This window comes from Gadus chalcogrammus, chromosome 7, assembly GCF_026213295.1.
Source record: "Gadus chalcogrammus isolate NIFS_2021 chromosome 7, NIFS_Gcha_1.0, whole genome shotgun sequence".
NCBI classification, from domain to species: Eukaryota; Metazoa; Chordata; class Actinopteri; order Gadiformes; family Gadidae; genus Gadus; species Gadus chalcogrammus.
The window spans coordinates 13,951,766-13,967,312 of record NC_079418.1 but is presented as its reverse complement, the minus strand read 5'-3'; the positions used below and the strand labels follow the sequence as shown (position 1 = coordinate 13,967,312).

Below are 15,547 nucleotides of genomic sequence, written 5' to 3'. Positions count from 1 at the left end.
TATTTTTGAGTTTGAAAACGTGTTGTATTTATTCGGCATGTCTCTCCGGATAATTTTTTTTGTAACTGAGAAATTTTGCCTTAAAAAAAAAAAAAGGCCCAATCTAAAACAATAAACAGATATGTATCCAGCTGTTCTGCCCTTTCTATAAAACATAAAAAAAAAAAAAAAAAAATGATTATGTTAATTTTATGATCGTTTGACTCTAAAATTTAAATCGCGATCAAACTCAGATTATTCGCCCAGCCCTAGGTGCATTTTGAATGTTATTGCGGCATCTTCGTGGCCGGATCGGACGAGGCCCCTTTGTTTGAACCTGATCATCAACACAGGAGTTATATTGTGGAGCGATAGCCTGTCCGCTGACGTGCGGTGTTTCCTGCTTTAGGAGTGAAGAGGTCCTACACGTTTGGCCCTGCCGGAGGCGGATACGAAGACCCTATGCAGTAAGCCCTCCCGCTCTACTCGAGCGTTCTACTTTTGCTGGTAGTATTTCTTCGGTGCAGAATCTCAAGCCGACATTTTTCAGCAAATTAGATGAATGTCAGCCTTCAAATTATCACCTTTTTATGCAGCACAACCTTCTCCAGTGTTAAACACGGTCACTACCCTATTATGTTTGAATGTATTATATTTAATTACGTGTTGCCACCCGCTATTGAGAAGAAAGGCACAGATTTCGTATAGATTTAGATTAGCCTCACCATGGGAACCGGTAGCTTTCTCCCCCTGCTTGAACCCCCTGACCCCCGCCCCTGCAGGGAGAGGGAGAGAGAGCGGGAGCGGCAGAGGGAGTTGGAGCGGGAGAGAGAGAGGCAGTCGCAGTCGTCGAGCTTCACCTCCACCGAGGTGCAGGAGGGGGCGCCGGCCCTGTCCATGCTCCAGCCGCGGCCTGTGGTCCTGCAGGGCATGCGAGTGAGACAGGTGCCCCTGGAGATGCCTGAGGTGAGCCACAAACCCCCTTGATTTGAACCAAGGATTATCAGACTGTTATTATTATGAAGATGATGCATACTAAGAATGAAACGTATTCGTTTAATTGTTGAGGGCAGGAAAGTCTAGTGGTTAGCGTGACTCCCAGCCAGGAGGTTCTTGGTTCCAAACCCACTGGCAGTCTACCTGACTGCATCTATGAACACGATCTAAAATATGTCTTAGATATCGTAAGCCCCTTTGGTGTTGAGATTGTTCATAAAATGGGTGCGACTGGCGAGATGTGAAATTGAGTAAACAAGAAGAAGACAAAGAAACTCAATAGCAATAGCCTTCTTTTTATTTCATTTTCTAAAGTGAGGTGCTTTATTTTAAGAGGCACATTTCAAAGCTCTGGCTGTTTTTTTTTTTTTTTAAGGCAGTACTTATTTATCGCAAAAGGTAATACCATAAAACATCAAACAAATAATGTTAGATACTACCTGTGTATGCTTATGTAACCCCTATGTTCCCCCTGTGCTCCACCTTGTTTTTTCCCATGTTCCCCCCTGCAGTTCGACCTGGACCACGAGTCCCTCCAGGAGTCCCAGGAGAACACGCTGATGATCGAGGAGAAGGCCAAGCCCAAGCAGTACTACCGCTTCTGGGTGCTGCCCGGCCGCTGGCTACGGGTCCGCTACGACCGCCTGGCGCTGCTCGCCCTGTTGGACCGGTAGGGCTGCCCCCAGACAGAACCGGGGCGCCCGAGTGTTACAAACACACTAGTCTAGTGGTCAGGGGGTTGGACCTCAAGTCGAACACATGTCTGGGTTCGATGCCCAATGTTCATACTCTATCTCGCACCCTGGAACACGATGGCCTGATTCCCCTCCCCCCGTGGTTCCTAACCATGGGGTCCCCTGTTATGCATATGGGGTCACAGGACGTTGCTGACATAAGCTGTAGATATTTGATGCAAGCAAATAATTATTTTGTTAAGTTCTCATAGCTGTCCTGTGTATAACAAACAGCCTGCCTATTGATTACATTACTTACATTTTCAGAGCTAGTGATGTGGCCACGGGCCATGGGGATGGTAAACACTACCCTACCTGCTCATTTATGACATTATAATATTCAGTAAATGAATTACTTTTAATAATAGATCTAATCTAACTATTCCCTCTATCCCGTGGCTCCAAAGCCAATCATGACTCCCTTTTCTGTTGTACTCCGAGCTTGGTCAATGATTGGGTATCTCTCTCTGGTGCCCCCTACAGGAACCGCCGTGTGGGGGGAGAACGTGTTTGCGGTGGTGCTGGGCAGCCTGGTGGCCTTCCTGGGCTTCCTGCTGCTTCTGCAGGGGTTCTTCAGAGACATCTGGGTCTTCCAGTTCTGCCTGGTCATCGCAAGCTGCCAGTACTCCCTACTCAAGGTACTGTACCTCAGTATTATGAGTGCTTAGTCAGTACTCCAACCTCAAGGTACTGTACCTCAGTGTTTCGAATGTTTAGTCAGTACTCCCTACTCAAGGTACTGTGCCTCAGTATTATGGGTGCTAAGCCAGTACTCCTTACTCAAGCTACTTTACCTCAGTGTTGTGAGTGCTTAGTGAGTACTCCCTACTCAAGGTACAGTGTTGTGAGTGCTAAGTCAGTACTTCTTACCAAGTTAGAAATACCTCCATCTGATGATGGGGTATTGGGTCAGTACTGCGTACTCCAGGTTCTACTACCTCCACCAGATTGGTTAACTCTGTGCACAGCCTCAGTGTTGTGTACAGTAACCCCAGCTGATTTTGGAGTACTAGCTCAGTACTGCTTTTTTTTTTTCTTTTTTTCTTTTTTATTGCTTCTGTTGAGATCAATACGGCCGCCGAACGTACTGCAGGCCACCGGACTGGTTTCACCAGTCTATAATGCTGTTCCTATTCTGCGTTGTATGGTATCCCTTGACAGGAGGTTTGTCCGGGATTTCGTGGAGGAATTTTCCCAGCAGAATACTACTACAAATTGTAATAAAAAAAAAGTACTAATAGTAGTAATACTACTTAGGCACAGTGTTTTACTTCAATGTAATGAGTACTTGGCTAGATATTGAGTTATTGTTTATTTGTTTTTTCTCACTTGGTGTTGTTCCTGTAAGTTTCCCATCCTTCAAGTCTCTTCTTTGAATTCAGTGCCACTTGCGTTGAGCATATGTCCTCTTCTTTCTTGTTCTCATTTCCATAGAGTGTGCAACCAGATGCAGCTTCGCCCATGCACGTAAGTCTGGTCAAAATAGATAATGACTCGAAGCGAAACAAGGAGACACTTAAGATTGATTTAAACATTCATTAAAATTCTGCAGCAGATGCATTATTTGTTTATTTTTAGTCAGTTGGCAGACGCTTTTATGGAGAGCCACTTACCAAAAGATGTGACTACATAACAGAAAACACTTGGAAAGGGGGCAGAGTAGCCGCAGGTACCAGAAACACGAAATCTAACTACCATACATTACAAAAAACTATTGGCAAGTGTTCAGAGTAGCCGTGGGCACAGAAAACAAGGTGAATCATTGTTCTTTTCTCAGTGTTATAAAAACTAACAACAAGACTTATTGCTTCTCGTGAGCTGAGCTTCCCTCTTCCAACGTGTCTCCAACATTACACCACTGTTTTGTGTCCAGGGCCACAACTGGATCATCGTGTACAGCCGGCCTGTGTACTTCTGCCTGTGCTGCGTCCTCATCTGGGTCTTTGACCTGTCCGGCCGCTCCAGCAGCCTGCAGCCCTTCTCCCTGTACGGGGTCACCTTCTTCTCAGGACAGTTCCTGCTCTGTGCCAGAGACATGCTCATCGGTGAGGGGAAACCGCGCACACCGGCCGAACATCCGTCTGGGTCCTCGGTTGTTGGCCGTACTTCTGTATTTTGATACACCGAAAGGAATTCTGTAGAACTAATAGGATGTGTCCTCGGCATAACACAGACCTCCACCAAGGAACCAGCTTGGTTAGGGGTGGTTGGATGGAAGACTTGGTGGGAGTTTGCTGGTCTGGGGCCCCCATTAGAGACTGGTCTGGGGCCCTACGTAAGGGACTTTCAGGAAAACAGGAAGAGGGCGGGGTCGGGAGAGGTCACCTCACATTCATCATGAGCCCGTGACGAACCGCCCAAGATCATTTTTTGAGCCATGCCCCCTTTTTGGCCGATTGGCATGAAACAAGTCGCTTATAAAGTCGCAATGTGTTGCTCAAGGCCCTCCCATTAATAGTTTTTCAGAATTTAAAATAACATGTCCTGTCATAAATAGAGGACCTTGTTATTTACACAGCAGTTATCATATTGGATTTTATCACGTTATGTATTGAAATCACTATCGATCAGCATTGACTTCATATATGTCCAGATTATTTTTTGCGACTGAAATTGTCCCATAACAAACCTAAACACTAATTTGCTAAAAATCCGTGCTGATATTTCTAAGATATCCTGCCGAGGCTAAGAGACAGGCGAAAAATCCTTCTTGGTGGAGGTTCTGTCTCTAGAAATCTAATATGAAGAGCACAAAAGTACAACATGGTTAAATAAATGTATATAGATACATGAATATAGATGCGAGTTCCCCAGTTGGTTTTGTCGTGTGTGTGTGTGTGTGTGTGTGTGTGTGTGTGTGTGTGTGTGTGTGTGTGTGTGTGTGTGTGTGTGTGTGCGTGTGCGTGTGCGTGCGTGCGTGTGCGCCAGTTTTATCACCTTGACAATCACAATCTCTCATTCCCTTTGCTATCCCCTTTTTCTCCCCATCCTCCAGTGCTTGCCTTATGTTTCCCTGTCATCTTCCTGCTGGGGCTGCTGCCTCAGGTGAACACCTTCATCATGTCTGTGCTGGAGCAGATTGACATGCATGTCTTCGGAGGAACGGGTAAGAGCTTACTAGGAGGGGTAGGATTATGATGAAACACTTTGAATAGCCTCATGGGAAGTCGTGTGACTGTCTTCACATCGCAGTGTGTTCAAAGTTTTCAAAAGGACATAAGTCGTCCTCGCAGACGCCTACTTGAGGTCTTGGGCGCGTGCTTGACGTCCTTCTAGTGAACCCGGTTAGGGTGTTTTACCGTGTCGACTAGCACTACACTCGGGTACCGTCGCATGCTAGGGAATTGGTCGTCCCGGGCCAAAAGGTTCTGGGTTCAAACCCTGAGTGTCCGCAGCCTCACCTTGTGGGGCGTCCTTGAGGAAGAAGGCCTAACTTAACCCCTACCTGCTCCTCGATCACACTCGCCTGGTTTCTCTGTAAGGGGCGTTGGATGCAAATGTGTTGCGGATGAGAAGCTAACGGTGTTCCCTGTGGTGGTGTCCCCAGCCACCACCAGCCCTCTGTCCTCTCTGTTCAGCCTGCTGCGCAGTGTGGTGGTTGCGGCACTGCTTTACGGATTCTGCCTCGGCGCCATCAACGTGAGTGCACGCACGGTTGCCCTTCTTCCGTGTCTGTCTCTTTCTAACTATCTTGCTGTCTCGCCCCATCTCTCTCTCCATCCGTCTCTGTCTCGGTCTCTTTCTCTCTCCCTCTTTTTGTTCCCTTCTCCCTCCCCCTGTCTGTGTCTGTCTCTCTCTCTCTCCCTCTGTCGACCCCGTCTAACGGAGGCTGTCTCCGTTGCAGGCTCCGTGGGGCGATGCCCATGTGCCGGTGCTGTTCTCCGTGTTCTGTGGCCTCCTGCTGGCCCTGTCGTACCACCTCAGCCGGCAGAGCAGCGACCCCACCATCCTCTGGTCAGTCCAACACTAAACACCAATCCATCCTGCTGAAAGGTAATGTCGCGGAGATCGGGGAGTTGTCGAGCGAGAGGGAGAGCAGAAAGCTAAACTCAACCAAAGTAAAGTTTCTCCACCATCGGGCTGCATTTCAAGCACTGCTATGATCGACAGGTCAGATGGATTCCTTGAATCAATCAGGGTAAAGATGCCAGAGGGGGTCAGACATGAGTTGGGAGCTGTCTCCCATCCAAATAGGCTCACACAGAGGCACTTATAAAACGGATATTCTCATAGAGATTTTCCCTACCTAATAGCTGACCGATGGCTGTGTAATAACATAAATGATTGCTCTTAAATCTTGCCTACAGCACCTTTTTCAAGGCCAAGTATGTGTCTAGTAGCCTCAGTGGGTCTCCTACATAATCATTTGTGGTTCTGCATCTGTGATTCTGAGCGCAGGCTGCCAAAGCCCCTACGTTTTGTGGATCCCCATCTGGGGATCACTTTATGATGTGATGACGGTGTGTTGGTAGAAGTTAACGATGGCGAGACCCTCTCCCCCCGCCTCTCACACGCCGCGGGTCCGCCCTGATGCGTGGGTTCATGCAAACTTACGGCTCCTCATGTCAACGAAGGCACGAGGAAGCAGAGCTTAGGCTTTAGACGAGCTGAACCGCTCACATCAGAACATTGAACTGTGTGTGTGTGTGTGTGTGTGTGTGTGTGCGCGCGCCAGGTCTCTTGTTCGCTCCAAGATATTCCCCGAGCTCGAGAACCGGGCCCCAGAGGAGCCCCCTGTTGAGATCAAGGACCCCCTGCCTGAGAAACTACACAACTCAGTGGTAAAGGACTCATTGACAACCACACCCCTCCACCAACACACACACACCACCCCCTCACCTCCACCCTGAGGTTACAACTCACTCATCAGGATTTAAACACGCACCACCCCTCCCTCTTCACACACACACCACCACCACCTCACCTCCAACCGGAGGATACACGGCTCCCAATGCTCATTTTCTGCAGTATCGATACACCAGTACCAGCAGCGCTTTCTCACTCTCTTCTCCCGATAGCGAGCTGACAGACAACACACAGCGCTTCAGTGCCCACATACCCCCGCCTTCTCTCTTACTCAGACGCACTGCTGTCTCCCGCTGTCTCACTTCACTACAGTCATTCTGCTGTCGTACCTCGTTATCAAGTTAAAGCCTTGTTATTTTTATCTTCTAATAAAAAAACAAAGTGATTGCCCTCAATGTGCGTTGATATTGCCCCTTGGCATTGCAAATGGTATTTAATATCGATATTTTTCAAGGTATTGTATCGAAGCTACAAAATCCAGTAATGTGACCACACTACTCCACACACAGTAAGCCCTGTCACCTCCTCCCTGAGGTTTAACCACTCCTCTGCCCACTACACACCTCCACACACACACACACACACACACACACACACACACACACACACACACACACACACACACACACACACACACACACACACACACACACACACACACACACACACCCCAACCCGTCTCCTCCACCCACGTGTTACAACATACCCCAGTCAGGTGTGTAGTGTACGTATGTGTGTGTATTTACATAGGTGTGTACTATATGCTGTGTGTTCCTGCAGAAAGAGATTCTCCACTCGGACCTGGTGATGTGTCCCCTCATGGCCGTGATCACCTTCGCCATCAGCGCCAGCACTGTCTTCATCGCACTGCAGGTCTGACAGCCAGTCTGTGGTCTGACTGACGCCTCATCTGGTTGTCCACTGTCTGTCTTTGCTCTTTCTATCCCCCTGGACTCACTGTAGCAGCCACCTCTGTGTCAGCTTATTTATAATTTCTTTAAGTCTTTCTTTCGTTCTCTTGCTGGTTTCTTTTCCTTTTTTTTCTCTTTACATTCCCCGTGGACTCACTATAGCAGACACCTCTCTTCTTTATTTATTTTTTATATCTTTCTTTCTATCTCCTTCTTCCGCTTTCTTTTCTATTGTGTCTCCATCCCTCCTCCCTGCTCCTACAGTCCCACTGTCTCTTTTTCTTTCCATCTTTCAATACAAATTTCAATTGACATAACAGCTGTTAACAATAAAATGATAACGATGATGAGTGATAATAATCTATGTTTCTCCGTTCTACTCTGGTCTCTCTCTCTCCCCCCGTCTGTTTCTGTCCACACTGTCTCTCGGTCTCTCTGCCAGCCGGCCCTGAGCTTGGTGCTGTACATCCTTGCGGGGGTGGTTGGTTTCTTCACCCACTACCTGCTGCCCCAGCTCCGGAAGCAGCTGCCCTGGTTCTGCCTGGCCCATCCCGTGCTTCGCTCCAGAGAGTACAGCCAGTTTGAGGTCCGAGGTGGGTGGACCTCACCCGACACAGGGAGCCATTGGGCTACATGTTCAGCCGGCCTAAAGTAGCTCTCTCTTGATTCTCCAAAGATACACTTTTCAGTCAGTCTGCAGGTCTGGTCCATTTAAAGAACAAGGATCCATTAAAAATATAGAATCACGTTACCGGCCCGAGAACATACTCATAAGCTTTGGATAATTATTTGTTTTCTGGAACGATCGGATAAATGTGGTAGCGTAGGATGTAGTATAAGAATTTCTCCTTCCTCCATTTTGACCTAAGGCAAATATAACCGATACCTTAAGCCTCTCTCCACTCAGTGTATTTTCCTTTAGAAACGAGGTTGTGCACTGTGCTCTGATTGTCCTCGGCCTAGCGCCGTGAGCCACTTGTGGTAGAAAGCGTGTGCTCGAGCGGCTAATGACTGCCACGCCGCCGACCCTCCCCAGACGCGGCCCAGCTGATGTGGTTCGAGAAGCTGTACGCCTGGCTGCAGTGCGTGGAGAAGTACTTCATCTACCCCGCCGTGGTGCTCAACTCCCTGACCACCGAGGCCCGCAGCGTGGGCCAGCACCACAAGGAGCTGGACATCTAGTACGCTGCTTCCCTTCCCTTTGTCCTCCCCCCTCCCTCCTCCCTCCTCCCTCCTCCCTCCTCCCTCCTCCCTCCTCCGCCGCCCTCCTCTGCACTCAAAACAGAAGCATGAGACGCTGAAATTGGTTCGACACACACACTCTGTCCACTGCTCCATAACCACTTGCGGGACTGCACTCTGTATTTTAGATTATATATATAAAATATCCTCTCCATACATTATTGTTTATTTTTCTACTATCACTCAACGTATACAAAACGTATTTGCAAACTTCAGATGTACTTTATTTATGTAAGAAGGGAAATTCAGATATCACAGTAGTTTTTTATAAAAAACTACAAAGTAATTCAGAATAACAATATAGCCGATGTCAGTCCTGTCAATCCTGATGTCAGTCAGGTGCTTGCGAGCTTGTCAGCAATCGGCACTGCATGTGTTAAAGTGCCGCAAGTGAAAATTAGCTTTCACTTTATAAGATCCTCACGCGCGGAGGTGTTTAAAGGCCCTCACTAATGTATAACGTGTCACCACACAGCAGGGGTGGGATTTCCGTCCACTATGACAATATTTTTTGTCTAATACCCAGTCTAGTACACATTTTAAACTTTGTCTGTCTGTGTCTCCTTCTCTCTGTCTTTGTATGTTTCTCTTTGTCCTGTGTGTGTGTGTGTGTGTTTGTCTCTCTCTCCGCCTTCCTCTGTGTGTGTTATGTCCCATCTCTCGTGCTCTGTGTAATGTCTCTGTCTCTGTGTGTGTCCCTCTCTCTGTCTCTGTGTAATGTCTCTGTCTCTGTGTTATGTCCCATCTCTCTGTCTCTGTGTAATGTCTCTGTCTCTGTGTTATGTCCCATCTCTCTGTCTCTGTGTAATGTCTCTGTCTCCGTGATATGTCCCATCTCTCTGTCTCTGTGTAATGTCTCTGTCTCTGTGTGTGTCTCTGTGTAATGTCTCTGTCTCCGTGTTATGTCCCATCTCTCTGTCTCTGTGTAATGTCTCTGTCTCTGTGTGTGTCCCTCTCTCTGTCTCTGTGTAATGTCTCCGTGTTATGTCCCATCTCTCGTGCTCTGTGTAATGTCTCTGTCTCTGTGTGTGTGTCTCTGTCTCTGTGTAATGTCTCTGTCTCTGTGTGTGTCCCATCTCTCGTGCTCTGTGTAATGTCTCTGTCTCTGTGTGTGTCTCTGTCTCGCCCACCAGTAGCCGGGCTCTCTTCATCTCCATCGCGGGGATGAAGTTGATGCGCTCGTCGTTCTGCGCCCCGTCCCTGCAGTACGTCACGCTGTGTTTCACCACGCTCTTCTTCCACTTCGACTACCCCCACTTCTCCGAGACCTTCCTGCTCGACTACTACTTCATGTCCATCCTCTTCAGCAAGGTGAGAAGGAGACGCCCCCCCCCCCAAAGCACACTGACCCTCACAAGGGGAAAAACAAGACGTGTGCGTACGGTGCCATCACACCCGGCGTGGCGGTCACTGTTGAGTCGGGACCTTTCTAGTACGCTACACACACAAGTGTGGTTGGGTGTGTGAGAAATCTTGAGTGTTCGCTTGTGTGTGTGTTTTTGAATGGGTGCATCCGTCTTGGTGTTTACTGTTTTAAATGTGTGCCCCTATCTACACGGGTGTGTTTTGAATGTGTGTGTTCCTCCTCTCCCTAGATGTGGGACCTGCTCTACAAGCTGCGCTTCGTGCTGACCTACATCGCCCCCTGGCAGATCACCTGGGGCTCGGCCTTCCACGCCTTCGCCCAGCCCTTCGCCGTGCCTCGTATCCTTCGGCCACGCCCACAGCGCCCGCTCTGTCCCCGCCGCGTGCGTTCTACTCCCACTAGTTCCCTCCGGGAGGGGGGGGACGTCCTGGTGCTTTGTAGATCTACAGGCGCGCTTCCCCAGAGCTATCATCCCATTAAACCTCTGTCTTATTAGGGCGCTTGAGATTTGGAAAGGTGATGATTCAAACGAGTCTGTGTTGCTCGGTGACAGACGAGTATGAACCAGAACGGCATTTACACGTAGTCATTAGGCGGCAGGCAGTTTTATCCGAAGCAACTTACAAGCGCTGCTGGCAAAGACATCAAAGCATACAATTTTAAATCGGAGGAGCTACTAAAAGCAGTGCTGCATTAAGAAAGTATTGCAGAACACCCCCCCCCCCCTCCCCGTCTGTACAGAGTGCCAAGGAGATATAGGAATCAGCGAAACAAGGTTACATTTATTTATTTATTTGCTTTTAAGTGCATAACAACACGAGTGAATTCTAAGTGCAACGCAAGGGCTCAAAGAACAAGGAGTCCACAATTGTCCTCGGAGGTTAGGTCTGGGGAGCCGGAGCACGTGTCGTAGGGTCCTGCAGGGGTTTAACCACGGCTCGATCGGGGCGGGGGGGGGGCCTGTCTGTTCAGCTCCAGACGTCCTTAACCCACTCGTGTTGCCCCAGACTCGGCCGTGCTGTTTGTGCAGGCTGTGTTCTCCGCCTTCTTCTCCACCCCCCTCAACCCCGTGCTGGGCAGCGCCGTGTTCGTCACGTCCTACACCCGGCCCGTCAAGTTCTGGGAGCGCGACTACAAGTAGGTTTCTTTTTTTTTTTTAGCATTAAGTCAATCGTGTTTTCCTTCCCTTCTGTCTCGGGGGGGATAAGTGCTTTTCATTCTTATTTTCTTTGCCTTCCACAGTACCAAGAGAGTGGACCATTCCAACACGAGGCTGGCCACCCAGTTGGACCGGAACCCAGGTATATATATTAAAAAAAAAAAACAGCGCCCTTCTCCTTCCCTCTGTCTCAGAAAGAGAACCATTTCCGTTTCCTCGAACCCTCCCCATGATGTATTTAGCTCTCTTGCTCTCTTGCTCCATCCCTCTCTTCCATTCTTTCCTTCTATCTTTCTTTTTCCTCTTTTTTCCATTTTCTCTCGGGTCTCTTATGTTTTCTTCCTTCCTCTTCCGATCCTCTTCCTCTCTGATCTCTCGGTGTCCGTCTCTCTCAAGGCGCGGACGACAACAACCTGAACTCCATCTTCTACGAGCACCTGACGCGCTCGCTGCAGCACTCGCTGTGCGGGGACCTGCTGCTGGGCCGCTGGGGGAACTACAGCACGGGGGACTGCTTCATCCTGGCCTCCGACTACCTCAACGCCCTGGTGCACGTCATCGAGATCGGCAACGGCCTGGTCACCTTCCAGCTCCGCGGCCTGGAGTTCAGAGGTCAGTGGAGTGTGGTCCTGGGCTTCGCAACGGAGCAGTACTAGTTTCCGGGGCCCGGCTGGGAATTCTGCATCAGGGGGCGGATTGCCATTTTGCTTTGCACGTTGAAAACACCCGATGTACAAAGAAGGATGTCTTCCTTCGCGAGGGGAATTGATGCGTCGATGTTTAAGGGATCCGGTCGCAAATCGCTGCTCAACACTTTGGACGGCTGTTTCCATTGATCAGCACGGCAGCGTCTCCAAGCTGAATGAAAAGAAATGATTAGACCCGATGCTAGAGATAGGAGAACAAGTGACTGGGCAGAGTCATTAGAGGTGTTTCTGGGAGAGAGATACCAAAGCATCAGTGTTTGCATGGGGGGGGTTGACCTTTTTAAATGACACGGTGCTTAAAATAAATAAACACCTAGGAAAGAACTGAACTACATAATTATAGTGTAAAAGTGTTTGAAAGTCACACTGTTTGACTCTATTTCCATTTATTGGTTAAAGTCAATGTTTATTTATAAATGTTTGTATTTTCTGTTATCTTACAAACTTTATCTCTTTGTGCATTACGGATGAGTTTGCGAGGCTAAAAGGGGGATAATGATCAACTGTGAAATCTGTGGTCTTCATCTGCACCCGGTAAAACCAACCGGTAAAACAAGGCCAAACCGGCCACCCAGCTCATTCTCCGCCGTGGGGAGGGAGCTCCTCTTGACCCCCTTACACCTCCAGCTGCTTCACCACCTCTCCCTCCCTCCCTCCCTCCCCCCCGTCTCCCCAGGGACGTACTGCCAGCAGCGGGAGGTGGAGGCCATCACGGAGGGGGTGGAGGAGGACGAGGGCTGCTGCTGCTGCGAGCCGGGCCACCTGCCCCACATGCTGTCCTTCAACGCCGCCTTCGGCCAGCGCTGGCTGGCCTGGGAGGTGGCCGCCACCAAGTACGTGCTGGAGGGCTACAGCATCAGCGACAACAACGCAGCCTCCATGCTGCAGGTGTTTGACCTGCGCAAGATCCTCATCACCTACTACGTCAAGGTGGGCACATGCACACACGTGTATTTAGCAGAGGGTTTTCTGCAGGGCCCTCGGGATAAAATACTGTACGCTATAATTTTGACTGCCAATAGGATGAATGTCCGTAGGCTAGGTATGATTTATTGTGTTTCTGAATATTTTGCTGCACGATATTATGTTTTATCATGTTTGTTAACGTGGCCCAAAGGAAGAGAACCTAGCTAATACAATAGGCAGTAGGCAACACTTTTATAGCGTCCTGTGTAGGACGGTAGTATTATCTGCTTCTACTCGTAACTGGTACGCACTAGGCTATTATTCTAATTTAGAAAACGACCACACACCTCACGATAGATGAGGCTACGTTTAACAATTTTGCTCGTGTTGTGGGTGGAAGGCAACGGACTTGCCAACACCACAACACGATTGCAATCTCGGGGTCAAAAACGTGTTCTTAGAGTTAACGACGGGCGGCATGTGGCTCAGGTGGTTGGCTTTCCCCTTGCGTGGTGGACAACACCAACGCTGTGTGAATGTGTGTATGAATGGGTGAATATTAGGCAGCATTGTAAAGTGCTTTGAGTAACCACTGGTTAGAAAAGCGCTGTATCATTGCCGTCCATTTACCATTTAACTAACATTATGGGCATCTTAAATAACTAAAGAACTATGGATGAGGTCATTAGATGTAGATAAAATGGACTGAGCAGTGGGAGTCGGAGCCCACTATTTTCGCAAATCCTTCAAACGTTCTTGTTTTCCGCTGCTGCTTATGCGGCGAGTAGCGGTCTGTGTGGCTCCTAGACTCTTCCTCTGTGTACCGCCAAAGTACAGACTGTTGGATCTTAAACATTCAACATGTTATGTTCAATGTTTATCTGGTTCGGGTAAGTAGGATCCAATCCAAACATACCCCACAGTACAGGATAACCTTGCAAGGAAATCATGAGAACCATCCAAGAAATCAGGGCTTTGCTGACCAGAGGCGGAGGGGGAACTCATTCACAAATCGGGATAATCGTCCTGTAGTGTGAACACGATAAAGTGGACGTTTTTGGCTTGAGTCAACGGCATTCAGTAGTGCGGAAGCCGAGAACTGAGAAACTGGCATTAATCAAGCACACAATCAGAATCAGAAACTTCTAAGTGCGGTATTGACAAAGTTCCTATAAAAGACCCAAGCTGACGTTGTAGAGCAGCCCCAGAAATCACACAGACCAGGGTTTGATTTTCTTTTTCTGTTTTTATAATGGTGAGTGACATCTCAAGATTTACAGTTTGGTCTCAACACAACGGCTCAATCAACAAAGTGCACAACTGAGGTCACAAAATGGCTTCGCAGAGATTCTGCATTTGCACACGCGTACGCATACATGCACACACACACGCATGCACGCACCCGTACGCACACATACACACATACGTATGTGTAAATAAAAAGAAAAACAATCGCATGGTGCCATGCCAGGGAGTGCTGCGGCTGCACTCAGTGTCTCAGATGGGAATTTAATGATGTTTCCTCTGACGTTGTGCGGCGGTGCGTCCCCCCCCCCCCCCCCCCCCCCCCCCCTCCATCGGCCTTGCGGCTGTGAGCACTGTCCTCCCCAGTGGGCAGGGTAGCCCGGCGTCAGCAGCAGCAGCCCTGGCTCCCAGCGCCACCACAGGCCTGCAGAGTGCTGACACGGGCCTTGCTGCTGGACTGTGTCATGATCCCATCCACATGCTAGGCTCAGCATGAAGCGGGCCCCCGCGTCAGCACATCAGACGTATCATTACCCCGAGACGGGAGCGGGGCCGTTGGAAGCACTGCCCCGCCACAGGGGGGCGGCAGTTGTAGTAAAGTTCGCTTTTTGTGGGGTATTATTTACCACGGAGTGAGTGTAGCGCATTTCAGCAACATTGCAGTTCAAAGTGCTGCGCATGAAACATTAAGAGCATTTAAGACAAAATGCTTCATAAACACAATGACATTTCACCGCAATTAAAAATGTGTAGAATTAAAGTCTCAAATGTAATCGGATGAAAAGCAGTGTCAAAAAGAAAATACTTCTGCCTTGATTTAAAAGAACAGGGTTGCAGCAGACAGAATATTATTTAATGTGTAAACCGAGTTTGGTTTGATTTATTTAATAGATGTTTTTATCCAAAGATACTCAAAGCACTTAGAGGGGATTTCATTGATGTGCAGATAGGAAGTTAGGCACTCTACCGGTAGACTGTGTGCTTTGGAGTTCAGCCCCAAACCCTTCGGCTAGGCGTCACCGTGTGCACTAGCTGTCTCTTCCTTATTTAATAATGGAATAGAGCCCAGAGCATACAGCACGCCGATCTCCCCTCATATTGGTAGCTTTACACAAGCAATGGGGTCATATTTTGACCAAGAAAAAGCCCCAGCTCGCTTTAAATAGGATGCAAACATTTTAGAACCTTATATTGCGTCGGTGCCGGCTCCCGACGCACTGGCTGTGTTCCTTTTGGTCTTAAGAGTATCATCTACTCTGCGTAGAACAGCATTTTATCTTTAGTTTTGACTTCCACCAGAGTATCACCTATGTGAGGAACACTATTATTTAGTTTTGACTTCCACCAGAGTATCATCTACTCTGTGAAGAACAGTATTGTATATTTTGTTTTTACTAAAGGTGTCGCCTATAAAATACTTCTATCCCCAGAGCACCATCTACTCCTAACAAACAAACAGTACATGATACTGTTTGTTTCCCTCCACCAGAGCACCG

The 15,547-nt window shown here is 48.5% G+C and overlaps 1 protein-coding gene across 1 annotated transcript in view; it reads left to right on the top strand.

The window, feature by feature from the left end:
- Nucleotides 1-15,547, top strand: part of LOC130385136 (pecanex-like protein 3) — a 34,360-nt gene that overhangs the window by 9,573 nt on the left and 9,240 nt on the right. Inside the window, 20 exon segments of the mRNA XM_056593459.1 lie at nucleotides 389-446; nucleotides 762-945; nucleotides 1,488-1,645; nucleotides 2,193-2,205; nucleotides 2,207-2,347; nucleotides 3,144-3,176; nucleotides 3,583-3,754; nucleotides 4,705-4,815; nucleotides 5,257-5,348; nucleotides 5,554-5,663; nucleotides 6,385-6,490; nucleotides 7,296-7,388; nucleotides 7,869-8,019; nucleotides 8,463-8,607; nucleotides 9,802-9,979; nucleotides 10,264-10,372; nucleotides 11,042-11,171; nucleotides 11,277-11,335; nucleotides 11,590-11,805; nucleotides 12,577-12,830. Coding sequence (XP_056449434.1) covers nucleotides 389-446; nucleotides 762-945; nucleotides 1,488-1,645; nucleotides 2,193-2,205; nucleotides 2,207-2,347; nucleotides 3,144-3,176; nucleotides 3,583-3,754; nucleotides 4,705-4,815; nucleotides 5,257-5,348; nucleotides 5,554-5,663; nucleotides 6,385-6,490; nucleotides 7,296-7,388; nucleotides 7,869-8,019; nucleotides 8,463-8,607; nucleotides 9,802-9,979; nucleotides 10,264-10,372; nucleotides 11,042-11,171; nucleotides 11,277-11,335; nucleotides 11,590-11,805; nucleotides 12,577-12,830 — 2,513 coding nt within the window.